The 27,559-nt window shown below is 40.4% G+C and overlaps 1 protein-coding gene across 3 annotated transcripts; it reads right to left on the bottom strand.

Moving 5' to 3' along the window:
- Positions 1-19,121: 19,121 nt before the first annotated feature.
- On the bottom strand, positions 19,122-24,344 carry LOC115680564 (NAC domain-containing protein 73-like). 3 transcript variants are annotated; one of them, XM_056316212.1, is made up of 6 exons: positions 24,228-24,314; positions 24,084-24,139; positions 22,211-22,307; positions 21,896-22,122; positions 21,118-21,307; positions 19,122-20,013 (listed from the first exon to the last, which is right to left on the bottom strand). In XM_056316212.1, the coding sequence occupies exons 4-6, from the start codon at positions 22,049-22,051 to the stop codon at positions 19,418-19,420; spliced, it is 942 nt and encodes a 313-aa protein (XP_056172187.1). In that variant the 5' UTR covers positions 22,052-22,122; positions 22,211-22,307; positions 24,084-24,139; positions 24,228-24,314; the 3' UTR covers positions 19,122-19,417. The 3 variants fall into 3 exon arrangements, with proteins under 3 accessions (XP_056172187.1, XP_056172188.1, XP_056172189.1); XM_056316213.1 differs by lacking the exon at positions 22,211-22,307 and having other exon boundaries at positions 24,228-24,282; XM_056316214.1 differs by lacking the exons at positions 22,211-22,307; positions 24,084-24,139 and having other exon boundaries at positions 24,228-24,344.
- Between the last annotated feature and the right edge of the window lie 3,215 nt (positions 24,345-27,559).

Here is a 27,559-nt window from a genome sequence, read left to right as displayed (position 1 = left end):
TGATTTCAATTGTCTAGCAAACATTCGGCACCATCAGGATTGGAAAATATCATCAATTCTCAAATTCCCTTGGGAGACAAATCTTTGTCAAAACGATCTTGGCTCATGAAAAGGGCTCATGAAGTATGCCAAATGAGACCTCCTTAGTCAGAAATGACTTCTCACATGCTCTCAAGAAGGCAGTTTGATCCCATCCATTAATGTGGGAAATAAACATGATCTCTCTGTGTTCCCTCACACTACTAGTGTCGTAGGCTTAGAGAATCATTCGCAATAAGTATTGTAATGTGGGTTTGGTCATGGTTTTAACAATGGATAAGCATTATCGGTCAAGAAATGAAATAATTGTGGATCAGCATCTTCACCAGGTTTACAAGTCAAGAAACCTTAAGATGAGATAAGATAACCTTGCCCCCACTTTTTTAAGCTGTAACTTCTTTGGAAGTCCAAATTTCTGCTTGAACCCTCCCAATTAGAAGAGATTTTGGAAAGGGTTGTAACATTGGTTTGAGGAAAGGCTTGAAAGGCTCAAGTTTTTCAAAAAGAGATTTAAGAGCTGATGATTATCATGTCATCATTACCATATCATCTAGTCTTTTCAAGAGGCGTATGACTCTTTGACTTGTCTCGAAAGTCCATTGACTAATCATTTCAACGTAAGAGCTTTGCTCTTTTTCTAATGGCTTTTGCATTTGCAATGATTTTTCTGTTCTTGCCAGCATTTTCTTTTGACATTTTATTTCACATGAGAACTTTTCTCTTAATGCAACTTTTCTCTTTTTTCATGGGCATTAGCCTTACTTTTACCAAGCATACTGCTCTTTCATGCCCCTTAGCTTTCTTTTGCTCATTTAAGCCTTTTGAGCTCCTAGGACTTTCGAGATTTTTTTTTTTACGCGTTGTCGCACGAGCGCCAATTGCTTTGGAAAATCATGTGCCTTGCTCCAGTGTGGGGAAATAATCGACACTCGGGCTTTTGAAATGAATGTTCATGCTCAACTTGGCTAAGTAAAGGGTATGAGTATTTGGGTAGAGAAAGAAATGCTCTTCTTCATTTTGGGATGCTTCGAGCTTCCATAAGGACTCGTTTGAAGTTACCACAAAAGATTAATGCAAGTAAGAGCAAAGAAGTCTGTCCCATCTTCTTTACCAAATAGTGTCAACCAAAATCTCCAAATTTGTCAAATTGCGGGGTGGTTCTTGGCATGGGTATTTTGTGAATTCTTCACATTTAAAGACTCAAATAGGCTTAACTATGATTACTTGTAATGTGTAGAATGGATGAAAGAAATGCATCTTTTCACTTTGAACCATGTACTACTTGCGAATGAATCCCTCGTCCTAAAACACGATTTTTTTTTTGCACTCAACTCACAAAGTGTTTATAGGACGTGTTTGGAAATGGCTCGCCTTTCTTCATTCTAAGTGCTTCTCGCTTGGCATGATTAACATATTTCCTCTTGTTCTGTTGAGATCACCTTAGTTGATTGATCTCCACATGGAATTTCGATTCAAAATGAATGATCTACCAAGCGTCAAGACGATTTTTGGATAACGATAATATTCAAAATTTTTGTGAAAAGTTTGTTTTCACAATTTCCACTTTTATGCTTGTTTTTCTCAAACCCGTTAAAAACCTTTTTCTTTTTCTTTTTTTCTTTTTTTTGTTTTTTTTTTTTTTTTTTTTTTGCAAAGAAAATTTTCCACTTGATTTTCTTTTGGCATTGAGAAAAAGGGTACTTATCTACGGCCCAATGACTTGGTAACCCTATGAAGGACAAAGGAGTAAGGATTAGGAATCATTTGAAGAGTGCGAGATCAGAACGATACATTATTACCCCTCTTTCGCATTTGACTTGCTAGAGGCCTGCCAAGACTGTCCAATCATTTGTGAATCCATTTGCAGATCATTTGGAACCTACAAAACAAACGTGTGTGCATGTATTCATGATATGCATGATGTGAATAACCTACAATGGCTTGGATTGCATTGAAAATGGCTCTCGGGCCTTGGATTTCATTCAAGGAAAATATTTTTTCACCAAATCGGCATTTACAGGCTTTGGCAGCTCCTGGCCATCCATTTCTACAAGAATTAAGGCACCCCCGGGTAGTACCTTTCTAACGACATATGGGCCCTCATAATTGGGGGCGAACTTCCCACCTAATTTTGGTGTGAGGGATAGCACCTTCCTTACCACGACATCTCCGGCTTCAAATTGTCGAGGCCGGACTTTGCGATTGAAGGACTTTACAATTCGCCTTTGGTAGCATTGACCATGGCATAAATCCTTTAGTCTCTTCTCATTGATCATGTTCAACTAATCATATCTCTATTGAGTCCATTCTTCCTCAGAGAGCTCAGTTTGTCAGAGAATCCTTGATGAAGGGATTTCGACTTCCACGGGCAAGACCGCTTCCATACCATAAACGAGTGAGAAAGGAGTCGCCCCTGTCGAAGTGCGAATCGAAGTTTGATATGCCATCAATGCATAAGGCAACCGTTCATGCCAATCTCAATAATTGTCGGCAGTCTTTGACAAGATCTTCTTTATGTTTTTATTAGCTGCCTCCACAGCTCCATTCATTTGTAGGCGGTAAGGTGAGGAATTCAGGTGACGAATATGAAATTCGTCAAGCAAGTCATCCACAACCTTATTGTTTAGATTTGAGCCATTATCAGTAATGACCGCCTCTAGGACTCCATAACGAGCGATGATGTCACGGTGAATAAACTTGGCCACATTCTTGGCAGTGACATTGGCATATGACTTCGCCTCGATCCACTTTGTGAAATAATCAATGGCCACCAAGATAAAGCAATGTCCATTGGAGGCCTTAGGATTAATTGGCCCAATCATGTCGATCCCCCACATTGAGAAGGGCCATGGCTCAGACATTTGATGCAATTCGTTCGGCGGTATGTTGACTTTATCTACATAAATTTGGCACCAATGACAATAACAAACATGCCGGATACAGTCAACCTCCATAGCCATCCAAAAATAACCCAGTCTCATGATTTTTCTTGCCAAAAGATGACCATTAATGTGCGAACCGCATTCCCCTCGTCGCACGCTTCCAAGCCGAAATCCTCGAGAGATCGACCTCAAATCGAACCAAACAAAACCCGACAAAAACGGACAAAAACTCGAGGCCGGAACCTACCGCGAGAAACGGGATGGGTCGGAGCTTCGCCGGCCACGGTTGAGGCATGGTAGTCACCAACGGAAGGCCCCCTAAGCCCGGATATCACTCCTCGATGCTCTCGGTCTCACCCTCTCCGAAACTCTCACTCAGGAACTCTCTCTGGATCTCCCCCGTTCTCCCGGTTCCACTCGACTTTAAAGGCCACGGCAGGCGCGCATAGCTTCTTGCCACTGCCAGCTGCCACGGCCGGCTTGATCCCGATTCGAGGATCACGCCGGTCTGCCCCCACGCCTCTGGCTTCTACTCCGACTTCTGCCTCTCTGCTTCCTCTAGCGTCTGTTCCGTCTCCCCTCGTACGCTCAGAAGCGTTGAGCAAGCTGGGTGGAGGGTGAACAGTGCATGGGCCGGGCCCAGGGGGAAAGGGTCGGCCTGCACAAAAAATAAAAAAGGAAGATGGGCCATGCGAAAATTAAAAGGAAAAGAAAAGGAATGGGCTGACTAGCTTGGCCCAGACATCTTTTATTTATTTTTATTTTTTTTTGCGAATATGTTATAAAAGACCCTATTAATGCAAATGCGTCTAATGTCTATATGCCGAGTAGCTTAATGAAAATATTTTTGTTTAGGGATTAAAAATTAAACCCCAATTTTCTATGCAGTAAATGATTAAGTAAAATTTAGGTGTCAACGCAAACCCTACTCATCTTCAAATACCACACAGTTCTAAGGAATATATATAATCATGTATATGTGCTTATATTCATATAGTGGGGTGCATATATATGGATCTACCTATTTGTAACGGAGATAGTTTGTTGAAGATTGAGCCATAGACGTGGCTTTCTAAGCGTCACTAGAAAAATAGTATTGTTGATGGGCCATATCCATAACTTGTTATCCCTTAATCAGAGGCGTGATTTAAGGAAAGTTTCCTCCAACCAGGATGAAGAAAATAGCACTTGATTGATTCAATCAAATTGCACTAAAGCTAACATGGTCCCTAATTTCAATTTCTTATTAAATAATGTCATGTTGGAGATGAGAAAAATTCATAAACATGATTTTGTTTGCAGAAAAAGCCTTGTTTGGGAAGGAAGAGCGGTTCTTCTTTAGCCCGAGAAACTAGAGGTACCTGAACGGCACTCGCCCAAACAGGACCACGGCATTAGGCTATTGGAAAGCCACCGGGGACGATAAGCCGATCCTCAATTCCAGTGGTTCACGATGTCTTGGGGCTAAGAAGGCCCTGACCTTTTACAGAGGAAGGCCTCCAAAAGGAGCGAAAACTAATTGTGTGATGCATGAGTACAAGCTTCTTGATCACAACCGTCATCATTCTCACCGGTTTGGAGGACCCCTGCTTTTCCTTTTGTCCACGTTGAAAAATGAGATAGGGTTAAAGCAAGTACATCAACCATGGGAACTAAGAGTCTCGTTTTTGTCATTTAATACGCATAAGAGCATGCATATTATATAATTTGCAATCGTCTTAACGTATCAAATACTTTCTTGAGAACATGTCCACCTTGACCTGAGTCAATTACAACTAGTCTTATGGATGATCTTCGTGTACAAGATCCAGTAAATGTGATAATTGTATATCGATATACACGATTCACACTAGACTTTCATTTCATATATCAGAAAGTTTTTATCATCATACATGACCAATATTGTTTTTCAATAGATGGCCACCGTCGCACGAGGGCACTTGCCCTCACCCCATGCAAGTGAGGAAAGGATGCCTTCATTGGCTGCATAAGCCCGGCAACAGCCTTCACTGAGACCGCAGCTTGGGCTGCCGGCTCTTGTCGCTGTCTCCCTTGTCTCACTTTTAGTATTTAGACCTTTCGGCTAATGTAACGTCTACTCAGTGACCACATTAGCCCAACTGTCCTTAAAATTATAGAAGAACAAAGCCATGTCTTGTTTTTCTATTTACATTGATTGACAGAGCTAATTAAAGTACTTGATTGCACTTTTTCGATATACATTTCGGGTTTGACTATGCTTTTGTAACAATTTCCAGAACATTTGGTGCACTGTGCTCCAGTTTGAAGTCACCAATTGCTTTCATTTGTACACTTCCTTCCTATTTGATCGTGGAAATATCATTATGCTAAATATCTCTTTCTATGTCGCTCCAATTGGATATGGGTCTTGTGCCGAGTCCGCCAAAAGTGTAGCTTCAAAGGCACACCTAGACACAAGTTCAACGAGAGCAATGGAAGCAGTTCTGATGAAAAGACTTATCACGGGGTCTTACACGGTCAAGAGTGCATAAAGAACCGGCCCATATTGGATAGTAAGGTGGGTCAAATTGGCGTTTTGGCTATTAGCGTGAGCTGTTGATTTCTATATTTAAGGCTAAATAAGGGGGATTCTCGTATCAAGCTTAAAATAGGGGATCTCCTCTGTATGTGTGTGTGTGTGTGTGTGTGTGTGTAACAGAAGAAAGATTGAGAAGAAAAATGAAAAAGACAATCTGGGAGGCTTACTCGAGGATGTAGGCACACTGCCGAACTTCGTTAATTTTTGTGTTTTTCTCCTCTTCTTCTTCTTGATCAGCGTTTAGATTGTTAACATGCTATAAGAGCAGTAGATCTAGGGAACTTGTTTGACCCAAACCACCGCTGTGACTCACTCACATCAGATCGTTGCCGCTGCCTCCGAAATTCAACAGACCTGGTTGCCACCGCTGCATAATCCTTGTGCTGTCGTCGCTCCGTCCAACTCGACCTGAGGGCCGTGACACCCATCGTTGCTGCACCGACCCAATCACCTAGGCCCGTTGCGACCTCATTCGTCCCACTCCGTTCGACTCGATTAGACCACCGCGACATCTATTGTTGCCGCACCAACTAAATTTCTTTGCCACGATCCAAATTGCCGCACCAACCAAACCCATTGCCGCAACGTTAGTCGCCGCGCCGACCAAATCCCCAAATGCCCAGAGATTACCGTGACTGCACTATTTTTGTGTGGTTGCCACGCCGACTAGCTCACCAACCCAAGAGATTCACTGCTATTTTTAATTCGTGCCTATTCACCGACCCATAGTAGATTACAATCCTCTAGGAGCAGTGGTTCCCCATCAAAATCAAGGGGAGAGCTCGACAACATATTCGCTTATGGAAATTTGACAACTAAATTAACTCATATTCTGACCCAGAATCAGTCCTCAACCCAAAATCAATCCCCGACCCCGACACCACAAAACGATCCATCTTCAACACAGATTACGGTCAAATTGGATGGGACTAATTATGGCTTATGGTCTCGGGTGGTAGAGATGTATATAACGGGCAAGGACAAGCTAGGTTACATTAATGGTGACCTTCCTCAGTCTTCATCTATGGACCCGGAGTATCGCAAGTGGAAGACTCCACCATAAAAGGATGGCTGATAAACTCCATAGACCCAGCTTTAATCGGTAACTTTATTCGCTTCCCAACTGCGAAAGCAGTTTGGGATGCAGTGGCTCCTACTATTTTTGATGGGATTAATGCTTCTCAAGTTTATGATTTGAAGAGGCGTGTGACCAGGATGAGACAGTCTGGAGGACCTATTGAAGTTTACTATAATGGTCTTCAAGGGTTGTGGAGAGAGATCGACTTCCGCTGCCCAAATCCAATGGTATGCCCAGATGATATTGCGAGATTCAATTTAGCCATTCAGGAGGATCGTGTGTACATTTTCCTCGATGGTTTAGATGACCGCCTAGATAACATACGAGCTGATGTGCTACAGATGCAACCATTCCCTATAGTTGAGCAGGCCTATGCTCGTGTTCGTAGGGAGGATATATGATAGACAATGATGTTGAACAGTGGGAGTACTACCCATAGTTCTGTGGCTATGTTATTGCGAGGAGGCAAGCCTAGCCTTAAAGAAGCTCAGGAGCCGACTTTACAGATGGTTAAACCAAGAGGTAGACGAACCAGTACAGCCCTAAAACAGAAAATCCCTCCAATTGGTGGCTGCTCTAATTGTGGGAATGCCAAACACACCCGAGAGACATGCTTTAAGCTTCACGAATATCCTGATTGGTGGAAGGAGCTCAAAACTCGAAAGCAAGCAGAGGGAGAAGTGAACAATGGCAAAGAGAAGGCATCTCTAGTTGTGGCAAAGCCTCAATTATCACTAGTACCATAGCTTAAACCACAGAATAAGATGACTACAAAGGGTGAAGGTAACTATGGTCTTGCTTTGGTTGCTTCTTTACAGAATGATTGTAGTCAGTGGGTTATTGATTCAGGGGCTACTGATCACATAACTTTTACTGCGGATGATTTTGTTAGTATTATAGAACCTCGACACCGTAGTGTCTCGAATGCTAACAGAGTGCCATATCCAGTGACTAGAGATGGAGTTGTTAATATTTCCTCTTCTTTCTCACTACCGAATACACTCCTTGTCCCATCACTATCTACGAAACTAATTTCAATTGGGCAGGTTGCAGAGGAATTAAATTGTGTTGTGCTAATGTATCCGCATTTCTGTCTAGTCCAGGATATCCTCACGAAGGAGATCATTCGGCGTGGTAAATGTCAATCAGGTCCGAGGGTCATCTACAAGTCGGGAAACACAGATACGGCTCTGGCATAAGCGATTGGGGCATCCGTCATTTGGTTACATGAAGAAGTTATTTCCTAAGTTATTTTTGGGTTTGAATGATTATCAGTTTGATTGGCAGACTTGCATTTTAGCAAAAAGCCACCGGGTACCTTTTTCCTATCAGTTTAAATAAAAGTGCAATTCCTTTTTCTTTGATTCATTCCGATGTATGGGGTGCTTCACCTATTACTTCAGTGTTTAGTAGTCGATGGTTCGTCCTTTTCGTTGATGATTGTACTAGAATGACATGGTTATATCTGATGAAAACTAAGGATGAAGTTGCCAATGTGTTCAAAATTTTCCATACTATGGTGCAAACTCAATTTGGTGGGAAAGTCCAGATCCATCGTAGTGATAATGGTGGTGAGTATATTAATCAGTATCTCAAAGAATATTTTCTGCAGCATGGCTTACTCCATGAAACATCATGCTCAGGAACACCCCAACAAAACAGGGTAGCAGAAAGGAAGAACAGGCATATCCTTGAGACAGCTTGGTTTTTATTATTTGAAAATAATGTCCCTCACTGTTTTTGAGATAATGCAGTGGCTACAGCGGTCCACCTCATTAATCGAATGCCATCGAAGGCAGTAGAATTTCAGACACCATTGGAGGCTCTCTCCTCTCATGTACACTTACCATCGGTTCTTACTATTTCCCCTAAGGTGTTCGGTTGCATCGCCTTTGTTCACATCCCTAAAACACAACGCACAAAACTTGAACCGTGTGCTATATGTGGTGTGTGTTTTTAGGCTATGGTTCACATCAGAAAGGGTATCGGTGCTATAATCCATCTACTAAGAAGACATATGTTAGAATGAATGTGACATTCCTTGAGACAGAATCTTTCTTTCGGGACACCACTTCTTCTTTCCAGGGAGAGATGCAGACGGAAAAGAAGAATTGGTGGGAGACTGGTGGTGGTATTATGGCCACAGGGGGAGTACAAATTAGTGGAGTGTCGGCATTACCGCCAGTAGTTAGGGTCGAACTAGGCCAGAACTTACCAATGGATGTTGAGCAAGAAGGCCTAGAATGTGAGCAAGGTGTTTCAGAAATTTCAGGACAAATCCGTCTGGGGGAGGTCAAGTCCTCGAGGAGCCGAGTTTGCAAGACCAACCGACTCTTCCAAAATAGCTTCCCCCATCTTCTTCAGTGCCCGACCCAACTCCTGAGAAAATTCCTAAGGTAACTTCTCCTACTACTTGTTTACATGATTATTCTAATATTTATGTGGGATATAAATTACCTGCCAGGCACAATTGAGGAAAGCCCCTGAACCGATACTCACCAGATGGTGGAGGGAAGAAGAAGTCCGCCTATCCGATCACTAACTATGTTTCGGTTGACAAATTGTATGAGCCATTTAGGGCATTTGTTTCGAATGTATCATCAGTTTATATACCAAATAGAGAACAGGACACCTTGAAAGATCCTAAGTGGGTTCAAGCTATGAAAGAAGAGATGGAGGCGTTGTAGAAAAACAATACTTGAAAGCTGGTGGACCTGCCCGAAGGAAAGAAAACAGTGAGATGCAAATGGGTGTTCTCAGTCAAGTATAAAGCAGATGGGTCTATTGAAAGATATAAGGCAAGGTTGGTAGCAAAAGGATATACACAAACATATGGGGTGGTGGATTTTCAGGAAACCTTTTCACCTATTGCAAAACTAAATACTGTACGAGTGTTATTGTCTCTTGCAACTAATTTAGATTGGCCTTTACACCAATTTGATGTCAAGAACGCATTTCTCCGTGGTGACCTTGAAGAGGATATCTATATGGATATTCCACCGGGTTATAGTCCTTCTTCACAACCAGGACTAGTTTGTAGATTGGAGCAATCATTGTATGGCTTGAAACAGTCTCCTCGAGCTTGGTTTGGACGGTTCAGTGTGGCTATGAAAAGGTATGGGTATGTTCAAAGCAATTCTAATCACACCCTGTTCTTGAGGCGAAGTCGAGGTAAGATAACTGTGTTGATTATTTATGTGGATGATATGATTATCACAGGAGATGATCAGGAGGAAATCGCGAAATTATAGCAGAAGCTCTCAACGGAGTTCGAGATGAAAAATCTTGGTGGACTCAAGCACTTCTTGGGGATAGAAGTAGCAAGATCTAAGAGAGGTATTTTTCTATCTCAGAGAAAGTATATTTTGGATTTGTTGGCTGAGGTGGGAATGCTAGATTGCAAACCTGCAGACACACCGATTGTTCAGAATCACAGACTTGGAGAATATTCTGATCAGGTGCCTACAAATAAAGAAAGATATCAAAGGTTAGTTGGCAAACTAATTTATTTTTCTCATACACGTCCTGATATTACCTATGCAGTGAGTGTTGTAAGTCGGTTTATGCATGCTCCGAGTGAAGACCATATGGATGGTGTAATGCGATTTCTTCGGTATTTAAAGGGAGCTCCGAGGAGAGGGCTTCAGTTTTAGAAGTGTGAGCATCTTACGATCGAAGGTTTTACTGATGCAGACTGTGCTAGAAGTGTGTCAAATAGAAGATCAACTTCGGGGTACTTTACCCTCGTGGGAGGGAATTTGGTTACTTGGAGGAGCAAAAAGTAAAAGGTATTAGCTCTCTTAAGTTCAGAGGCAGAGTTTAGAGGAATGGCTAAGGGACTGTGTGAACTCCTATGGCTTCAAAAACTGATGACAGAACTAGGTTTTGCTCCTGTGTCTGAATTGGAGTTGTTCTGTGATGTTGAGGTGGATCGTCACTTCATTAAGTAGCTATTGATATCTCTCACAATCCTGTCCAACACGATCGCACCAAACATATTGAGGCGGATCGTCACTTCATTAAGTAGAACTTGGATTCCAAGGTGATTCGGTCTCCATTCATGAAAATCCGAAGACCAACTAGCAGATATCTTGATGAAAACTGTTTCAAGCAGGACGTTCTACAGCTCACTAGACAAATTGGGCGTGCTAGATATCTACACGCCAACTTGAGGGGAAGTGTTAGCGTGAACTGTTGATTTCTGTATTTAAGGCTAAATAAGGGGGATTCTCGTATCAAGCCTAAAATAGGGGATCTCCTCTGTATATGTGTGTGTGTGTGTGTGTGTGTTGATGTAACATAAGAAAGATTGAGAAAGAAAAATAAAAAAGAGGATCTGGGAGGCTTAACCGAGGATGTAGGCACACTGCTGAATCTGGTTAATTCTTGTGTTTTTCTCCTCTTCTTCTTCTTGATCTGCGTTTAGATTGTTAACATTGGCAACCCAAGAGAGTGAAGGAGGACAAAGAAGAGCAAATCTTGATGAATTCCAAGAAACGTCACCAAAATTCTGTACTAGCGAAGGGAACTCTTACAACTTTGGAGCACCTAGGGTTGTTCCTTCCTCCCAAGAAGCTCTTGAGTCCATTAAGAAGACGCTTTCAATTGGAGTTTTCGATGAGCTAGTACCATCAAACGACAAGGACATCGGAAATTTCCAAGTACCTTCTCTTACGATTATCTGATGCTCGTATAGAACAGGAAAACTATCAAAGCAAATGATTCCTAAATCCACTGACCTTTGTGGGAATATGGTCCGATTGTTGAGGAATAAAACGGTGCTTGTAATCGTCTCAGCGCAGCGTGTAATATTCCATGTTCTGTGTCTGTGCGTGTGCTTTGCGCACTACATAGAATTGTAAGTTCAACGAGAGTAATGAAGGGTTATGAACATTGATGCTGAAGTTCGTTATATGTGCTTCCTGTTGCACCTGCAGTTGATCGGATTTGACTAAGTGCTCCAATTCGGGAGCTGGATATTCTTAACGCCCAAACCAAGTGCGCTAGCCGTGGGGGTTGATTACCAGATTACTTCATTTTTTTTTTTTGTATACCATGGAATACATGAACCTTTGACTCGACTAATAACCAACAGTCCATGTAAATTGTCTCGTCCACATGAATTAGATGAGGTTTCACTCAAAGGATAGTGGGTGTAGCCCTAAGGTTGTTCTATGTTAGATTTGAAGACTGATGTGCTGAATTTAAATAAATCATTCGACCAATTTCTTAAAGTGTCCAGTTTTTAAGAGGTTTGTACAAAATATTGCACAACTTTTGGACTAATTAGTCTCTTTAACAATTCTAGATGATTTGGGTAATATATAAGAGAAATTCTAACTTATTCAATAATTTAAGGGGGGAAGAACACTAGAAATAGAAAATAGAAATAGAAAGGTCCGGTCCTCAAGCCGCGACCTCAGCTCCTCCTCCATCCTCCGTCGTCTCGCAAACCGCCTCAAAGCACCGGTCCGGTCCATTCTCAGCAGAAATAATAAAAAAATTATAAAAATTAATTAAATTATAAAAATTCCAAAATTCATAAAAATCAGAAAATTCTCAGAAAATCCATAAAAATCAGAAAAACTTAGAAAACCCATAAAAAATTGCAAAATTCCGAAATTGAAAAATTTAAAAAAATCATAAAAAGCTTTGGAAAATAAAAAGAGACAAATTTCAGTGAAAGTAAAAAGTTTTAATAAAATTTTCCCCAAAAAAACAAAAATAAAAAATTCACATAATGGCTTAGAATAAATTAAAAATTCAGAAATTCAGAAATTTTTCAGAAAAATTAGAAAATTTTCAAAAAATCCCAGAAAAATCATTGGATTTATAAAAAAAAAAAAATCAGTCTACGTTGGCATTTCCATGTGTATATTCTTATTTTTAAATATTTTTTTCTGATTTTTCTTTTTTCCTTCTTTTCTTTTTTTTTTTTTCTTTTTCTTCTTCTACCTTTGGCCGGTGACCGGACACCGGACACGGCCACCGCCATGGCCGGCCGCAGCACTCGCCTGAGCGAGGCCGCCGTCGCCCGCCACAAGTGAGGCCGGCGGACCCTCGCACGGGCAAGGCGGGCGAGATCGGCCTCGCCTTGCACAGGCAAGGGCAAGCCCTAACGAGGCCTCGCCTCATCCAAATCAAACAAGGCCGTCGTGGCTTGGGTGAGGGCCGACCTCACCGCGTTAAAATTTTAATCTGAGTTGGATTTATTAATAAAAAAAATTCAGTCTACGTGGCATTTCCATGTGTATATTCTTATTTTTTAAATATTTTTTCTGCTTTTTTTCCTTCTTTTCCCTTTTCTTTTCTTCTTCTACCTTTGGCCGCTGACCGGAAACCGCCCACCGGCCATGGTCGGCCACCCGGCCTCGCTCGAACGAGGCCGCCGTCGCCCACCACAAGCGAGGCTCGGCAGCCCTCGCCTAGGCGAGGTGAGCGGGCGAGCCCGGCGAGGGTCGGCCTCGCCTTGCCTAGGCAAGGGCATGCCCGGCAAGGCCTCGCCTCACCAAATCAAACAAGGCCCTGGCTTCCGGGGGCGGAGCGGGGCGGCGGCGCCGCCCGCCCCCGCCCCCGGCCGGGGGGCCGGGCCCGCCTCGTCGGGGGGGGGGCGGTTTCTCCCGGGCGAGGCGAGGGGGGGGGGGGCCGGTGTCGTCCCCCCAAAGGTAGAAGAAGAAAAAAAAAGAAAAAAAAAAGAAAAGAAGGAAAAACAATCAGAAATAATATTTAAAAAATCGAAAAAATATTAAAATATTATTAAAAATTATCCCCGTTAACGCCGGCGTGCCACGTAGGACTAAGAAATTAATAAAATATGGCCACGTCAGATTTTCAGCTACCCAAATCGGAGTTGGCACTTAAATAATCATTTTTTTAAAGTGACACTTAAGTGATCAAAAAAAAAACTTTAGCATAAAGTGAGCCCAAATCGGAGTTGGCACTTAAATAATCGTATTCTTTCCCCAATTTAAGGGTTAATACCAAAAAGGTACACCTGTAATAAATTTACCTCAAATTAATTTTTTGACCACAAAAAATCCTAAACCAGTACATATGTAACAAATTTACGCCAAAAAAAACTCCAAACTGGTATACTTACGACAATTTTACCCTCCGTTAAATTGGATTGATATCACGAAAAATCAAAGAATGGTAAATCTGTGATGAACAGAGAGGTAAAACCCTAAATCGATACACTTGTAATAAATTTACTCTCCGTTAATTTTCGTTAAATTTTACCGTTAAACTGCTGAGTTAGCCCATAATTTAATTTTTAATAGCGGCGGTCCACTCTATATGGAGTGTTTGCACAATAGACAGAGCTAAATGGTTCATGTAAACAAACTCTCCTACATCTCATTGCTGGGGGAGAGACTCCCTTTTTAGTGATACGTTGTTGACTTTGGTCAAAACCCGATATTGAACTACGTCTCAAGAAAAATGGTTATGGCTTCGACTCTCTAAGAAAAGCATCTTTTGGTATCATTCTAGGAATATCTTGCCCCAATAATTAGCTTTACTTTGATATGACAGGAAGATTGTGATGACCATTTTCTTTTTTTGGTCAGATTTTGTCATGATTTGATAGAGTTGGTCAGATGCTCCAAGAGATTTATACAACCAGCATTATTCGCGAAAAGATAAACCTCAATTAATATTCCACGTCACCAAATCCAGATTTGCATATATAATTCAACAACGGCTCATTTCCATGATGTCATGTTCTCTTGGCATAGTTCCTCGTAGTATCATGGCACGGAGGTAATGGATGGAAGTGGGAATTCCTCGATGTAGACGGTCTAAAATGGCACACGAAATTTGATTGTAGTTAGATGGATGTTGAGTAATATCATCTTATTATGTGAGCTTTATTGTGGGTAGACCTGTCAAAATGAGTCGTAAATAGATTAGTTATATTAAGTAAATGGATCATAAATAGTAGAAACATAATGCGGGTGTTAAATGGGTCGTAAATGGGTTATAAGTGGATGTACACCTTATTTGAACTTAACCCATCTCTCTTGCCCTCACTCAATCTCGCGCTCGCTCACTCCGCACTCTCATCTCAGTTCGGGCATGAGTTTTCTTAAATTGAATTAAATATAAAAGTGTTTTAGTAATACGAAACAGGTCGGGTATGGGTCGGGTCATGTATGAATCATTAGATTTGCATTACATGCAAAATGTGTCAAAACGGGTTAAATGAGTCTATTTAAGTTGGACCATTTTTTACCCGATCCGATTTACCCATTTGACAGGCCTAATTGTAAGGTTCACATCTTCAATAGTTGAGATGAGTTTTTGATCTCACTGATTTATAAACCATAAAATATTCTTTTCTAGATGGATATTTGCTAAGTCTAGGATCTAACGATCACGTGTCGATCTGTTGTTGACTACCAGCTAATATTTAGGTAGCCTATTTGTTTAAGATTAAGCAGTAGGCAAAAGACAAATTTTTCTTTCTGCTAATCCTTAATATATTATTCAAATGAAATAAATTACGAAAAAATTATATATAAATTTACTTGTCGACATTGATGTTGTTAAAGTTAAGGGTAAAAGCCAATAAAAATTTGAAATTATGCTCACTGTGACATATTTACCCTAAAATTTCTTATGTGACACCAAATATCCCAAACTTGTACCTGTATCACTTATTTACCTTCGATCAAGGTTCCGTCAACAAACATCGTTAAAAATCTATCTATTTGAACACCAGAAAGCAAATCATGTTGACATAGTGCCTTGGTAACTTAAGTAAAATAGAAACGACATTGTTTTTACTAAAACATCATCTGACGAAACCTTAACGAAGGGTAAATGTGTCATATAAGTACAAGTTTGAGGTTTTTATATCACAAAAAAAAATTAAAGATAAATACATCACAGTGGGCATAGTTTAGAGTTTTTAATGTCGCAAAAAAAAAGTTTAGGATAAATGTGTCACAGTGGACATAATTTGTGGTTTTTCATGGTTTTCTCCGTAAAATTAATTTCAAGTGTTTTGAGTAAAACAAAAAGTACAAGTATTAGGGTAAAAGTTCAACCCATCACTTCTAAGTTAATCAATGGCCTTGGAGCAAATTTTGTTTTTTTTTCATTTTCTTTTTCAATGTTTTTCTATTTGTGTTCTTTGTTTTCGCCCAAGTAAACAATAGCTTTGATAAAATGTAATTATAATCAAATGACTTTATTATATTTATATTAAATTTTGTATATGAAAATAAAGGGAAAATGACACTATAAACGCCATAACTTTCATACGACGCACAATTCATGGTCAAAACTTTTCGACCAATCACTTAAGTGTCACTTTGGTAGAAAAAAAACTATCACTTCAATGCCATTGGCGATTTTTGTGATCGGCAAATCCAACATTGCAATATTTTAATATAAAACCGTCCGACGTGGCTCGCCGGTCAAGTGAAGTCAACAAAATTAGTGCTAAATAACGTTCTTTGGCCATCTATTTGCCCTAAATTAATAAATTGGGGCTAAATTCAGCATGAACCGTAACCTTAATTTCTCAAATTGGGGAAATTTCCTTCTGAATTTTTTGGGCAATAGACAGATGATGAGGTGGAAAATAATCGTTTTGCTCTTGATTTCTTCGTTTCCTTCGACTTTTCGCTCGTTCTTTTTAGATAACAAATTTCCATGTTGTTGCAATCGGGCTTCTTCAGAGTCGAATCGTTATCCTGGATTGTCTCCTACCCTCACAAAAAGAGGACCGCACACCAGTGAAATCACGATGACCACAAAGATCATCCGCTAGACCCGCCGGAGTTCCATTGTTCTCGATTGCATATCCACGAAGCATATATTACAACTTTAGTTAGAGAGAGAGAGAGAGAGAGAGAGAGAGTTTAATTATATTTTCTCAAGTTTTCAACTTTGTTTTGGCTTTGTTGGTCACATTGGAACATAGACATTGGTTAAGAAAATTACTGAAAAATAAAAAGAAGAAAAATGCGTATGAAAGTTAAACTTGTCGGATGAAGTTGAAGATAAACATGAAGAAGAAGGAGTAGGGCAGTTTTTAACGTGGATTTGACTAAGGATTTATCCACGCTGGACTTAAAATGTTTTAAAAATATGCCACGTCAAACTTAAAAGTTAAATAAAAGCAATCACCTAGGATGAATCGCGGGAATATGTCACTGGAGGCAGGAAGTGATCAATTCTGCTTCGACGTGGCAATCAAGTGATCATTCAAAAAGTTTTGATATTGAAATAAGTATCGTTCAAAAATTATGGCACTTGTGATGATATTTTCTTAAAAATAATTGCATCCTAAAAAATATAATGAAAGTTCTTTCTGCTTTTCACTTTGATGTCATGATTAAGGATTGCGATTTATTGAGATATAAAAATAATGAGCACAATATTAAAAGGACCGGTGACCTTATCACTCGGAACAACCCTCTTTTCAACTTTTAAAAGTCCAAAGAATTCACTTCCAAACATTCTTTAGTTACAATGAATCATCTTCCCCAAAGAAAAGAAATGACATTACCTAATAAAGAAGCAACACTTCCATCATTCGATTAACTAAAAAGAAAGTCAGAGACACAATATTTTTCTTTGCCGCCGCCGCCTTGAAGCTCCGTCGACAGTGGCGGCAATCCCCTCGGATGTAATGAACAGAACCACGATGGTCACATCAGAGCAGATGTGGACGCCGATATGGCCCGGATCTGTTCAGATCTACCCGTTATCAATATTCGCCCTTTGGTTTCAACCAGTGTCAACACAGATCGACGGCAAGAGTAAACACACACAAAGCGTCGGAGAGGAAGGGTGTGAGCCGAGGGGAGAGAGAGAGACGACGACGATGATGAGGGTTACGGCAACAGTACCGTTGCCAGCGGCGGCGCACGAAGGAAATGTTGGCAGAACGGCGGCTGGGAGATGACAGCGACGGGGAAGGGGTCATGCCTTTTTAACTCGAACCTCTGAATTCTTTAGCTAGATCATTAGTCTGTGTTAATGTTTTGGTCCCTTTATTATAATTATTTTTGGAGAAATTCTGTTTTCATTAATAGTATAGAGAGCCTCTGCCTTTAGGGGTTACCTAAATTGATCAAAATATTTTTAATTTTAGATGAATTTATAATCTAGGCCCAATTCTATCTCCACACACTCGGAATAGTTATAAACCTATTGTACGTTAGCAAATTCATTCCTCAACTTCTCAATTTGATCAATTTAGTTTTAAACTTTTGAAGATTTATCAATGTAGTCATTCCGGCCAAATTTGGCTGAAAAAAACTGACGTGGGCACTAACCATCTATGAGGCATAGTCAGCACTAATGTAGACGACTTTCGCAAAAAAAAAATTAATTTTATTTATTTATTTCCTTATCTCTTTTTTTCCTTTACTTTTCTTTTTCTTCTATTTCCCTTTGCCAGTCTGAGGCCCTAGTGGTGATCACGGGCTACAGGCAAAGACCAGGACACCCTTGCCTTACCTAGAGATGCCGAGGGCATCTAGGCCCTCGCTATTGTGTCCCACATCGCCAACCATCACCGAGACCTTGAACCAACGAAAAGAATTAGAAAAAAAAAAGAAAAAATAAAGTAAAAAAATTGCGAAAATCATCCAAGTTAGTGATTTACAGGCAAATTTATCCGGAAGAACTACATTGGCAAATTGTCAAAATGCATAAAATTGAATTGACCAAATTAAAAAAATTAGGACTAAATTGGCCGCCGTACAATAGAATTAGAATCTTTTGGATAACTTTTTCCCCCACTCTATTCCTCACCATTCCCTCTGACTCCGCCAGCCCTACTAACGCCGGCCTCGCCCTCGGACCACACACCTCTATTGCATCTTGCTACCCCGCCCAACCCATGATCGAACTTGCGCCTCCATTTATCGTTGCTTCTTGCTTCGTTGCCCACCAATTGTTGCTTCATCTCTTTCTAAGATAAACGTGTAGGGCTCGCTTTGAAGAGACCCCAAAAGTCATGACCAGCCATGTCCAGCCTCAACCGTCCCTAGGAGGGATCGCCCAAGGCTGGGGACCTCAGGATCTAAGGTTTCAACCTCAAATTTGAGAGTGGACAAAAGTAAATTCAAGCCATTTAAAATCTTTTCATATTGATATGTCAATCTCTCAAACGATAATTTGCTTTCAAACTTTGAATTTTGCCAACTCTTGATATGTCAATCTCTCGAATGATCATTTTCTTTCAAACTTTGAACTTTGCCAATTCTCATCAAATTGGTTTTTGGTCAAGCCAAATCTCATGTGGATTGCACAAGCTAATTTTTTGTCTTCATGCGGCAATATTGCATCATCATCATCCGTGTTTGAACAGGAATTCCAGCCAATACGATCATCTCTTTTACTAATTTATATTTGCTTCCGAGCAATGATATTTTGATGAGTGAAATGACAATCCATGACATCACTTGTTATATCAATTTAATAGATTAATCTTAATAAAATGCACAGAACACGAATTTAAAACGGTATGATTTGATTTTGTGACACGACGTTTCCACAAGATTGTCATCCGTGTCTCCATAAATGGTGCATCCCAATGGCGAAAGTCTCTCATCAATTGTGTGTTCCTATCAAATACGTGTGAAACATTCAAAACAATAAAATAGATAAGGACCAAAAAAAAAAGTTGAACTTTTCACATCCAACTTCCTATCTTAATACAGAAAAACTTCCCCCGGATTTCCCGCGACCTGAAAAGCAGCAATTTCCTCTTATTCCCTCTTTGCTTCCCTTGTCAATATCAACAACAGCAACAACAAAATAAATCAAGAAAAAGCACTATACATAACTTATTGTTGGTGTTACGCAACAACAATGATAACTCTTTGAGCTGACAAATCAACCACCACCTCCATCTCTGTTTCTTACAAGCTTCCCTTTGCTTGAGTCCGCTGTGAGCTGAATGAACGAAGACCCGCCACCTTGTACCACCAAATTGGGAATCAACTGAGGTGGGCTTTCTCTGTTCTGGCTCACTTGGTCGTAATTGGACAGGTAATTAGGATTGCTGTAGTTGTAATAATCGACCCCGTTTGTGCCATGCAACACCTGATGACCCTTCATGTATCCCCTGTCCAGCGGTGGATCTCGAACGCTTGACCCGCATTGCCTGGGCTGCGTTTGGTAGAAAACCTTGGACATCACCAGCTCACCGTCTTTCTCCTCCTCGTTGTCGCCGAGGTGGTACTGATGCATCACCCAGTTCGTCTTCTCGGGCTTCCGTTGCCTTCCGTAGTTCGTGTAGAGCACCAAGATCTTCTTGAACCCTCTCACTGCCCCACTTATGAGGACGGGGCGGGTCTTCCCAGTCTTGTGCCATCTCGTCTCGCCACCGTCCGCATCGCCGTGCACCTTCCTCCGTTTCCTGGTCCCAGTCGTGTATGCCTTGGAAGGTCGGTGAAAGAAGTGGCGGATTTGGCCGTCTTTGCTCACTCCTGCATTAGATTTGAGGCGATAATATCAGCGGAACAACATTACTAGGAGTTTGATCCCCACATATGTGGACTTCTAAATAATGTAAAATCAACATTTCGACACTTTCTGACATGCAAATTGTCTATTGTTAGTTGTTCGCTTTTCTAGGGCTGAAGAAATAGACATAGTAGATGATAATGCAATAAAAGAGGCATTGTGGTTACTGTTGCGTCATAGTGAAAGTTCAAAGCACAAACTACACTAATCAGATGAAATAAGAAGATTAATGGCTAAACTATGGATTTGCGACGAAAGGAAAGCCCTGATCCCTTGATAAATCTATCGAAGCACTATAAAATCAGCCCGATAACACTTTTTCACACTCATCTTGTAGCGCAGCCGACAATCGATCTCGGCCTATAGTAGCTAACCAGGGCGCAGTGGAAAGTGTTGGCTTGAGTTTTCACAGATTAAAGCATAATTTTCGAAGGAGCACTTTTTTTGGCCAAAATATTATCAAGTAGTTACTTCCAAAAAAACAAAAAGTGAAGCGGGTGCATACACCTGGCATTCATATGAACCGTTGAATCTAATGGCTGCCAGATATAAAGTAGGTAAACCCCACTAGATTGAATATATATATATGTACACATTGATATATTTGGATGCATGCAACTGAGGCATGCAATGATTTCTAATTGCCTAGACTAACCCTTGAAAGTGGTGAGTCCTTCTTCTTCATGTTTTAGGGAAGTTATCTATAACATGATCCAGGAAGAATAATATATGGATGGTAGGTAACAAAAGCTTTTCGAAGCCGTAGCTTTTAGAAACCGTAGCTAGTCGATAACTTATCAGCATCTCATTTCACATTCCTCTACCACCCTAGTTTTTCATTCAATGTTTCCAACCGGCAAATTCATGAATTTAGGAGATAAATTACTTGTCGAACACTTCTATCACATTGCGACTTCATTGATGTTGCTAAGTTTACTCACTTTCTGCAACTTATTTGGACTCACTACCTGCTTTTCACATATAGTTTATATGATAGCATCGACCTCCGTCGGTCCATTCGCATGATGAACTTTAGTATATATATCCCCGTATTAAAGTATGCGTACCTGGTAGCTTCTCGGGGTGAGTATAGCAGATCCCATTCTCCCCCTCTAATGTTGGTATGAATTCATCAATTAGCGGATGTACTTTATGCGCATCTGCTGCCGCTTTTGCCTCCAAATGTTCGAGAATTTCTTGGTCGTTCGGATCGAACTTCACCCCAGATGGTAAGCCGGGCAAATCATGAATCAGTCCCTAATCAAATTTTAAAAAAAGTATGAATTCAAGTAGACTCTTCAGTGAAGAGGATCTTCCCACATTAAGGACTTTAATTCTAAGGATTTTTGCATTTAATGGACTTTCAATGCGATATTAAATGAGATTAGGCGCATTATTTCAGCGTGGTCCTCTTATGCTTCTGTTGAAAGCATTATCACGTGTTACTGTATTTTCTTTTGCCTGGTATTTTTTAAAAGAAGCTCACTACAAGCAGTAACAATCCATTAGCAGGAAAAAACATTTGTACGAGTATTATTGCCCTACAACCAATGATCATTTCATGTTAAATATGATAATCCAACGTTGTCGGTGAAATACTATTTCCTTGATGTATCCATCCAAAGCGAAATGCTATTCCATAAGCCATGTTCATCTAATTGATCTATTCAGGAAGATAAGAAGCTAAAGGTCTTCTTAATTCAAGTAGAAATAGTCCATCAAACAGTGCAACTGATGATAAAATGGAACATGCCAAATCTAGAAACAATCTATGTCAAATGCAAAAAGAAAAAGAAAAGATCAGAAGATTGAAATCGAGACCGAAACAAGGATGCAAATTCGTACCTGATCTTGCAATTCAATATTGTGGCCGCATGAAGGGCACGTTACTGTCCTGATGGAACCGCCTTCGCCGTCGATCAAGCAGTTGCCTCTAGAAACATCGCCGGCGACAATCTGAACCGCTTTCCCCTCCTGATCGGAGTTGTTACACCATGTCATGATCTCTTTCTTCTCACTTCAGTTCTCTCATCCAAGGCAACAATACTCAACTGGTCCCGCTGTCCCCAGCTCTTATGAAACATGCACCGAGTTCAGCACGAGAGAGAAAAGATATCGGCGGACAGAGAACGATATGTAAGGCACGTTTCAGATAATTACTACTACTCTCTTCAGCTATATCGTATTTGTCTTTGCGATTCGGTCGTAATCTGCTTTTCTATCTTGTACAATTCAGCATCCTTATTTCCAGAGAGAGCTATAAAAGAAGAAGAAGAAGAAGAAGAAGAAGAAGAAGAAGAAGAGAGAAGAAGAAGACGTGAGAGAGAGAGAGAGAGAGAGAGAGAGAGAGAGAGAATGTGTTGCAATCTAGAAATGGAACAGGTTGCTTGGACGTCAAGTCTAGTTTTGATTAGGTATATACGATGGAATAGATGCCACGTTAACTAGGGTTAAATGGAATGGATTCGGTGATATAATGCATGAATTTAGAAGTTAAACATAGGAAGAAGAAGAAGAAGAGGGTTTGACGACAAAATGGAAAAGGAGTCAAATTGATTTCTATTGCGAAAGGAGGCGTAGAGTGGAAATGGGGCAATCCCTTGGTTCTTTTCTGGGACATTTCACCTCTTGAGAGAGAGAGAGAGAGAGAGAGATTGGGGTTGTAGCTGCAGTGTCGATCTAGAGTAAGGCTAAAGACATGTATGGTAATGTAACATACAACCCAACATGAATAGAAATAATTTATTTCCTTAGCAAATATACGAAATATAAATTGGTTAGAGTATCTCTCAGAGTTGAAAAAGTATTATAAGTATCAAGGGTGGTGTGCTAAAAGCAATTCCGATTATTCAATCACATACTGCTTTTAGTTATTATTTTTCGGAGTTTATAAAAAAAACGACGACACTTGAATAGATGGATGATCTATATCGGTGTTGATCTGAATTTGGAGGTGCATGCATGAGGATTAATGTCTCTAGCTCAATAATAATTTAAATTTTTTCTTTTAAAATGGGAATTAGATCTAATTAGAAATGTCTTTGATCTTTCGGCATTTTTTAAAGCAATTTTGAGACCCAAGTTTCATATAAACATTACAAACACAAGAAATTTCGCCCAAAAATTTTCTAGGTTTATGGCCTTGGGATTTGACTTCAGACTCCTTCTCCTCTTAATTGATGAGGACTCCCCAACACGCGTTTGCATTGCAAGCACACAAGAAAATATTATGTAAACTTAATCTATTAGTGATGTGGCGCATAAAACCAATCAGATCGCATAAATTATACAAAATTGATATTTTTTTAATGGGATCGATCCACAGTATTTTAAAATGCGATTAACTTAATTTAATAAACTTGGTCTATGCCGTAGTCATCCTAAACACGCGCACTCTCAAATATCTGGTCAAAGTATTTTCTTTTTCTCTCTCTCTCTCTCTCTCTCTCTCTCTGCCCTCCCATTTCTAACATAGACTTCTCAAGCCAAGCAAAGAATCTCTCTTCTCGCTCTCTCCGTGCATGTGTGTGTTAGGGTTTTGAGAGGATGCAGCTCTCGAAGGAGCTTCTTCCGGTCAAGATGGCGTCGAAGAACATATTTACAAAAACCGGTGGCGACTCCAAGTTTGAGGGCACCATTTTTCCGCCTAAAACGCTACGCTGTGGAGGTCTCGCGATTTTCCTCTTTCAAGCGGTTTTAGCTGCACCAGTAACACCTTTCATGTCTGGAGGTTCCGAGGATGTTTTATGAGCAGAAATGATCATGTCGAGGAGAAGAACTCATACTCGTTTTTCCCATTATTCTGGCCACGGTACGAATTATAAATAAAAGAGAGACTACCAAACTTTTCTTCGTCCCTGAATTAATAAGTCGAATTGGGTCGACACCAATTCCAGAAAACAATCTACTTCTATAATCGATCGAGAACAATAAGGATGTTCGAAGAAAGAATTAGTTAGAAGCATTCCTAGTTAAGGAAAACCAGAATAAAGTGTCCATCAGGAGTGAATTGCGATACGGGCGTTTAGCTTACCCCACACGAAATGCAGATCTTATCAATCTAAGGTTGCTTTCGCCTTCCACTAATTCCTTCCCAAACATAATTGCGAGCACGTCACTATCCAATCGAATGAAAGTTTAGAAATTTAAACAAAAATACTGTGAAAAGAAGCCTTACCGATGAACAGCACAGCTGAAACAGCTCGATACTTCTTTGTGTGCAGCTGACAGCTCGTGGGAACAGTGTTGAGGTTCTGAGAAAGTAGATGCTTGTACACAAGAATGGATTATATATAGAGAGGGAGAGAAAGAAGATATTCATCAGCCGACATATGGGGTCTTTAGCTTCTGGAGGAAGCTACGGAGCAGAAGCTTAAGCAAGACGCTATTGGAAATATTAATAATCAGGATTGACGTGCGGGTAAGGGTTTTTTCTCTTGGAGGGACCTTGATGTTGTTGTTTTCCTTATGTGTATGATGGCTTGTGCTTGTACGGGAAGGAGAATTCTAAAAGCATTAATAGGAAAATTTCGAAGGGGGAAGGAGTTTTTTTTTTTAATCGGCCGGAGCAATCGTCATGACGTGCGCACCGTGCTTGAGAGGCGATGACGTGCGGCGAAGTTAACCGCATAAGTTGTTACTAATTAGACTTGTCCTGGAAGAGAGCTACGAGCTCGATAAGGCAGGCTTGGGACAGAGCAAGGGGGTATGGTAAGATTGCCGAATGAATCGTGTCTTTCTCCATCCCTAATTGGAAGAAACTTTCCTCCTTCAAATATTTTGTTGATAAGCTTTTCACACTAAATGACTTTTGCCCACATTAAAATCCCAACCTAATGTATTCGACTGCCACCAGCCTTGCCGATCGTCAATCGTCATCGCACACCACCACTAAGCCCATTTCGAATTTCCGTCGTTGATGAAATCGATGAAGAGGTAGGGAATCGATCCATGGGAACTTTGCTTTTCTAGATAGGTGCAGGAGATCCCGATGCGGCATCATTAACGTGAATTCAGGTCCAAATTCATTAATATATCCAATTAGAAAATAATAATTGCTCCTCACCATATCAATACGTCCGGGTGAAACTATTGCTTATGCTATGCTACCATGGCGGAATAAACTTCATGTTTCTTCTTCGACGATAACTCAATCAAGCATCATTTTCCACACTCAATTCAAGACTAGTTCGAGTAACCAGCTGGTCAGCATCGGTAACCAAACCAAGTACGAATTAAACCGCCTCCAACAACATTAACCAAGTCAAATGCAAGTAACTCTCATTAAATTCAAGGACCTCCTAAGTAGGTGTTCTTAAATTTTCATATGTACACACCAGCATAAGCCTTTAGTGAATGTGGAGACGTGCAAAATTGAAAGCTTTTTTTAGGGTTGTGCACCGGGTCCACTTCAAACCAAACACTGGAGAACCAAACTAGTCGGTCCGGTTCTAAGCCCTAAAAAGTATTAACAAGATGCGGGTCTAGATGGTAAAGGAGTTTGCTCTTCTACTTATAGTTCGATTCAAGTCTTGTCGGGAGCACTCCAAGAGTAAAATCCTGAATGCACTAACCCGATATGGGGGAATACGCTTTTAAGATCGCTCAAGAAGATGGACCAGCCGAGCTGCACGAGAACTGGCCACAGCACCACCCGACCATTGAACCGGAAAGAAAACTTAACTAGATAACATTTTGCAGTAATTCTCTCTATAGAATAGGCCTTGTATTCTAAGCATTGCTGTTGAGACTCAGATGAATACAGGCCCAAGGGCCGATGTTTAGATGCCTCTCGGCCCACATGAGCTTCTTGATTAGCTCCATCTGCAAGAAATTGAACTCTGCTATACGCCACTTTTAAAGAGTTCTCTGCTGTATAGGCCTAGTTCAGGTTCATTTTCAAGGCCTAGTTGAACAAAACTGGGGTTGTTCACAGGTTCGTGTCCCGGAGAAAAGGCCCAGCCCGAACAAATTGGCCTGTAGCGATCCAAGGCAATCTAGAGATGGCAGCGGGACAGGCTTGGGACGGCTGATCTTGCCACAACCCGTCCCGGTGCCGCTAATGTTTGAATAATTTCCCAAATCCGTCTCGGACCCTATATAGGGTTTTGTAATGCGGATCCCAAACCCGTCTCACTTAAGTTATCAATAGACCTGTAAAAAGGTAGGTCAGGTTAGGTCATAAATGGTACGACCCAAATTGACCCATTTATGATCTATTTATTCGTAATGCAAATTTATCGACTCATATCCGACATAATCATGTTGCTAAAACGCTTATATATTTAATCAATCTAGGAAAACTTATTTCTTATGATATTTTTTAAAAATACATATTGCTAAAACACTTCTATACAATACAAATCAAATGGAAATTTTTTCTAATTTTTAAAAATTTTGAAATTTTTTATTTTATTTTATTTTTGCTTTTTCTTTCTTTCTTTTCCCTCTTTTTCCTTTGACATGCGAGGAGGGTCGCCAACATACCCTCGCCGGTCACAAGCGTCGCTGGCCACTAGGCAAGGTTGCGAGGCCCTCGCCGGCAGCGGATGAGGGCCTAGTCCTTGCCGGCTGCGGGTGAGGGCCCGGTCCTCGCCTAGTGTCGACAAGGATTGGCTCGCTGGACTTCGTAGAAAAAAAAAAGGAAAAAAAAAAAAGAAAGAAAATAAAAAATATAATATATTATAAAAATTATGAAAATTAGCCTGACATCTTCAACTCTACCTAATATGGATTAGAAATGGGTTTGTTCCGTATTTTTCTTGTGGATTAGAAGTGGGTTAGTTATTAACCCATTTAAAACCCAGTAAGTTGATAGGCAACTTAATTATAACCCACTTAAGCCTATTTTTAAATTTTAAGACAACTAACTTACGAACTGCATCATCAAATTTGGGTTAAAATATGGGTTCGAAACCTATTTTGCCACCTCCAGTTATCAAGTATCCATTAAGAATATCAAGTGCCCGTTAGAAATTACTATGGTCATTATTTTCTTCAATATAATTTTCTTATCAATAGATTGTCTAACACATAATCATTGATTTTGATAGGCCATGTGTTCAGTTTCCAGGTTGTACCATCAATTGAAAAGCACAAAAATAGCCAATAGTCACCTTGTTGACCACCGAAACATAGTATATGATATCAAATGAAGCATTCAAGAAACTATCTGGGTAAGAGGTTTACTCAGTGATAAGGAAATCAAAGCGCATGACATTTGGCCAAAAATTAGATGCATCAAAAGTGGACGAAACATATTAATATCAAGTGCCACTTTATATATGATAATGTGTCATAGGGAACCGCATCCGTTGACAAGGATACATGACAGATAATTAGATAAACATATCAACGAAGCCTGTCCCATTGACCAAGTTCCTATACCATTCGGACTTAGTCAGCGTCTGCAACGAATGAGGAGCCAAAGGGGCTCCAGAGATACGATTATCGATGAGAATGAAGTTAAACTTCTCGCAAAGATGGAGATTGAGTGATCATGCTCTAAGT

The sequence above is a fragment of the Syzygium oleosum genome, unplaced genomic scaffold, assembly GCF_021117445.2.
Source record: "Syzygium oleosum isolate NSW1041296 unplaced genomic scaffold, Sole_v2.1 Sole_v2.11, whole genome shotgun sequence".
NCBI lineage: Eukaryota > Viridiplantae > Streptophyta > Magnoliopsida > Myrtales > Myrtaceae > Syzygium > Syzygium oleosum.
This window is presented reverse-complemented; position numbering and strand designations above follow the sequence as displayed.

What these genes read in the sequence shown, in the direction of transcription:
- LOC115680564 (XM_056316214.1), bottom strand. Translation starts at nt 22,051, where the DNA reads ATGACATGGTGTAACAACTCCGATCAGGAGGGGAAAGCGGTTCAGATT. An exon ending in ATATTGAATTGCAAGATCAG is followed by an intron (nt 21,308 to 21,895) that starts GTACGAATTTGC and finishes AAATTTGATTAG; the next exon opens with GGACTGATTCATGATTTGCC. An exon ending in TCACCCCGAGAAGCTACCAG is followed by an intron (nt 20,014 to 21,117) that starts GTACGCATACTT and finishes AATCTAATGCAG; the next exon opens with GAGTGAGCAAAGACGGCCAA.